We start from the raw sequence: 4,479 nt of genomic DNA, 5'->3' as shown, positions 1-4,479 counted from the left end.
TTAACCACCACGGTAAGGTTTCCTGTCGCTAGTTACTCCCCGGGTTTCTTTTACCAGAGAGCCAGATGCCACAGAAACCAAGTAACTAGACCCCCAGACACCTACCCTGAAGACTGGACCTGCAGGCTGGATCCCCACCGAGCATGAACAAAAGCCCAAGAAAATGGTGCCAGAAAGCAGTTCTCCAGAGTTTTGGTTTGGTTTAATTCAAAACAGGAAATCACGTTCCCTCACCTCCCTCTCACCTCCTAAACTCCAGCTGTATTTTCTCTCTCTGGTCAAGAAAACTGCCTTTCAATTTTATAAAATAACAGACACACCTCAAATTGGACAGTTGTTTAGGTAGCTTTTCCCCTTCACACTTTTCTACATTTTCTAAATGTTCTACAAAGAGAATGCTCCTTTAAAAAAAAAAAAAAGACCTGCTTTTAAAACACCATGTCATGGGCTTCCCAAGTCATTACTTCCTGTGAAAACTGCAGTGGGAATGGAAGAAAATAACAAGGAAGATGAGGTGGTTACGTCAAAAGCTCTATATAAGAATTATTTGAAAAAAAGAAAAGCGCTACAAATTGGCACCTTGTATTATGGTTTTATTCTGTCATTTGGACCTGAGACCCATCCCCTACTCTGGGTGTGTGGGCTTGAACTACCCAATTGTAGGCACTGGGGTGTGCTTAATAGGTTGATGAAAGTGTCCAATATATGTACGTGTGCGTGTGTGTGTGTAAGGAAGAAAGAAGTGCATCTATATGCCTTTGAAGAGTGTATACCTTTCAACCTGGCCCTGACCCCAAAAGACTCTTGGGGCCTAACAAGCCTCCAGTGTTTGCCTTCCAGTAGCCCTTGCCTTGAGAAGAAGAATCAGAACCATAGAAATTAATGAGAGTTACCTGCGGAAAAGCGCCCTTCTGCTGACAGCGACCCAATCCCTGCCTAGAGACAAGAGGGCACCTTCAAGTGAATTCCCAGGCCAAGCTCGCTCAAGAGCAACAAAGACCACACTCTGGTGCCCCAAGGGTTTTCACAACGCGTTTTATTATTCATAAAAAAATAAATTTATTTACATCTGCTAATTATGGTAGTGCAGCCTGGGGCAGCGACGCGGTCCCCTTGAGCAGGTCGCTAGGTACCGAACAGCCTCCGCGGTCCAGCCAGAGGTCCTGCCACGGAGGAAAACGTGGGCGGCGCCGGGAGGCAGAGTTGGAGGGGGCGGCCACCTGAGCTTGGAGATGGGAGGCCAGGCGGGGACGGTCAGGAGTTGCAGGGGGAGGTGGGGTGAGTGGGCTGCAAGTAGGTGTGGGAGGAGGGAGTAGAGAGAGGCCCCGAAGGAGGCCCAGCTAGGTTGGTGGTGGAAGGCCTGTGGGAGGTTCGAGCCTAGAAGGGGAGGAGGGTAGACGGGAGCCCGGTTAGGAAGAGACGGGAGCCTGCGGGGAGTGAAGGGCTTCGCCATACCGGAGGCCGAACTGCTGGGACGCTCCCGGGAAAACCCAGCGGGGTTTGGTCTCTGAAAGCGCGCCTCCCCCTCTCCCCGCACCGAGAGGGCACCGTCCGTCCCGCAGCGGGGAGCTGACCTGTAGGGTACAAACCTGGGCCAGGTGTGCCACACTCCTCTCTTTGCAACTGAAGAGCGTGCCCCGATGTAGGTCTTAAGTGAAGACCTCTGCTTTTAAAGCCGACCATGGAGAGCGCGTTCTAACCACTGCCTAACCGTGAGGGCCTGGCCTGTGCAGAGTCGTGCCACCACAGATGTGTATCTGGCTTAGCTTGCAAACTAACCCTTGGGCGGCTGGCCTGGGCTCAGACTGCAGCGCCGGGGTTAGTCTACACTGCTAAAAGCCCAGGTTGGATCTGCGTCCGCGCGTAAAGCGTCCTCGCCCGGACGCGTGGCAGCCTAGCGATCCGCGCCCTGTGATGACAGCTGCGCCGCCGACCCTCAGGCTCTGCCCCCAACGCCCGCCACCTGTTGAGTTCACAGTTCCGGGGTGGGGGAGTCTAGGAGAATCCAATGGAACTTCCCATTTCTGGGGTTTCTCACGCGGTCTCGCTTCTCTCCTTGGCCCCCAAACACAGGCGCTTAAGCAATAATCCCGTCGAGTTGGAGCTCCTTCTAAGCGGTGGTCCCACATAATCTGTTAACTGCGGCAACTTCTTTGGTGTCAGAGTCGGGTCGTCCCGAGACCACAAAAGGCCAAGTCTGTAAAATCAAAAAGAGCATTAGATACTGTGGGAGAAACAACCGTTTCAAACCGAAACCGCTCTCCAACATGAACCCTGGAATATCCCTGGCTTTGAGTAGATCTGAATTTGTCAATATTCTGGGAATCTGCGTGTTTTCTCTCTAAACTAAGACTTCAATTTTACTGGAGTTTGATAACGTGAGACGTGAGGTGTCTGTCCATGCTGCCCTCACGATGATTCGGCGAAACTTGCATGAATTAGGGATTTTGCCGCTTAATTTTCTTCTCCTTAACACACACACACACACACACACACACACACACACACACACACACAAACACACACACACACACTCAGCCATTCGCTCCAAGTAGGAACTAGGATATGATCTTTCTCAAGCCCAGAGTGTTGGCAAGTCGGAGAGGGACTTTCCAGACAAATCCCGTTTGGGGAAACCTCTGCTGTTCTTCAAGAACTGAAAAATCCAAAGTCTTTTTAAAAAGAGCTCGGCCTTTGCTCCTTCCTTTCAGAAAGTAGAGCTCGTTGATTCAAACCTGTCACACTCAGCTGGAAACAGTTAGGGAAGGGCGATTTGCCATGCAATCTGCAACGGGGTAACGGACTCAGATGGAACCTAGATTCACCCCGGAAGTAGGATTTTAACCAATAGCTGTCACTGGGCAAAGCACCACGTACAATGGTCAGAATGATGCAAACCCAGAAGGATGGATGGTTCTCCTCCAGGAAAACCGCTGGCATCTCCTATGATTTGGGAGAAACTAAACCGGTCTCCTCACCACCCAGTCCGGACTCCACCCGCCATCCCTCTTCAGGGTTCCTCCCGTCCACTAGACTCTGCCCGGTGCCCGGGAGCGCGCTGGGCATCTCTGGGCCGCTCGCCCCGGGCCTCGCGCGCGGCGCCCCTACCAGGTTCACCGGGTGCACGTAGCTGTTCTCGTAGCGGTCCTCCTGCAGCAGCTGCCGCAGGTGCGCGATGTAACTGGAAGCCAGCCGGAGCGTGTCCAGCTTGGAAAGCTTGGTGTCGGGGGGCACCCAGGGCAGGCTGGTCTTGAGTCGGGAGAAGGCTTTGCTCAGCACGCGCATCCGGGCGCGCTCGCGGGCGTTGGCCGCGTTCCTCTGCGACTGCTTGCACTCGGCGGCCGAGCCCTTGGGCGGGAGGGGCTTCTTGCCGCCGCCGCCCCCCGCCACCCGAGGCCGCTTCCTCTTGCAGCCTCCCGCGCCGCGGGCCGCTCCCAGGGCACAGCGCTCCTCCTCGCCGTCGGGGTCTTCCTCCTCCGCAGAAGAGTTGTCACTGGGCGAGATGTAGCTGCGCTCGGCGCCGCGGAGGGGCGGCCTCTTGGAGGCGGGGACCGGGTACCCCCGCTGCAGACCCCGCAGCTCCATCTCCTCGGGGTCGCTCACCGAGCCGGTGGACATCGCTGTGTCCCCCACGCCCCCGCCTTCCTCCTCCAGGCCAGCCTCGCGGTCTCCGCCTTCCGCTCCCTTGCGGAGGCGGGGGGACAGGCTGAACTCCCTTGAGCTCTAGATACCGCGGCCGGGAAGCGCGGAGCCCCGCCGCTGCCCCGGGAGAGCGCGGCCGAGAAGTCAGCGCCCTGGCCCCGGCTCGGCGCTCACAACCGCGCGCTGCGCCTTTTGACAGGTCTATTTATCCGTACTGCTCGGAGCAAACCACCCCAGGCAAAGAACAGGGGGTTGGAAAGGGGGGCAAGAGGTGGGGCGGGGGCGTGGAAAGGGTGGGGACCGCTTTTCTGAGTGCAGAGGATCTGCTGGTGGGGCGGGGAAGGGGAAGTCTCTGCTGAGCAGAGATTTGGGCCCCTGGGCCGCACCGACGGGTCACTGCGAGATAAGTGTGCGTAAAGTGAGTGGAGGAGGGACCTTCGTTCCCACCCACTTCCCTCCCCACTCATCTTAGCGATGGCTAAGATTGCTAGACACTTGGAAACCCTAGGATCGCGACCTTTGCTTCTGTCCCAAGTTTTTTCCATCAGAACTGTATTTTCCAAGTTCATCACTCATAATGTATGACTGCCAATCCAAACCTGGCCCGACGAAAGAGTAAAAGCTAAACAAGCAAACAACACCGAACTATCCGCAAGTTACCTCTCATTTTCCTGCCCTCTTTTCCTTTAACGTCGATAAATGATTTACACAACTTTCATCTACATTGGTTCCTTTTATTTTCAAACATCTGTGATTTAAATGTTATTGTCTCCGCTTTGCAGAACTCGGAGCTAAGCCTCAGACGTAGATATTAAGGACCGCAAATCAACAGGCTGG

At 55.0% G+C, this 4,479-nt stretch overlaps 1 protein-coding gene across 1 annotated transcript; it reads right to left on the bottom strand.

Annotated features, from left to right (window-relative positions):
• Positions 1–1,037: 1,037 nt before the first annotated feature.
• Positions 1,038–3,985, bottom strand: MSC (musculin). Its single transcript, XM_072951667.1, has 2 exons — positions 3,109–3,985; positions 1,038–2,197 (listed from the first exon to the last, which is right to left on the bottom strand). Exons 1-2 carry the CDS (start codon positions 3,616–3,618, stop codon positions 2,111–2,113), a joined length of 597 nt encoding a protein of 198 aa, XP_072807768.1. The 5' UTR covers positions 3,619–3,985; the 3' UTR covers positions 1,038–2,110.
• Positions 3,986–4,479: the final 494 nt, after the last annotated feature.

The sequence above is a fragment of the Vicugna pacos genome, chromosome 29, assembly GCF_048564905.1.
Source record: "Vicugna pacos chromosome 29, VicPac4, whole genome shotgun sequence".
Classification (NCBI taxonomy): domain Eukaryota; kingdom Metazoa; phylum Chordata; class Mammalia; order Artiodactyla; family Camelidae; genus Vicugna; species Vicugna pacos.
This window is presented reverse-complemented; position numbering and strand designations above follow the sequence as displayed.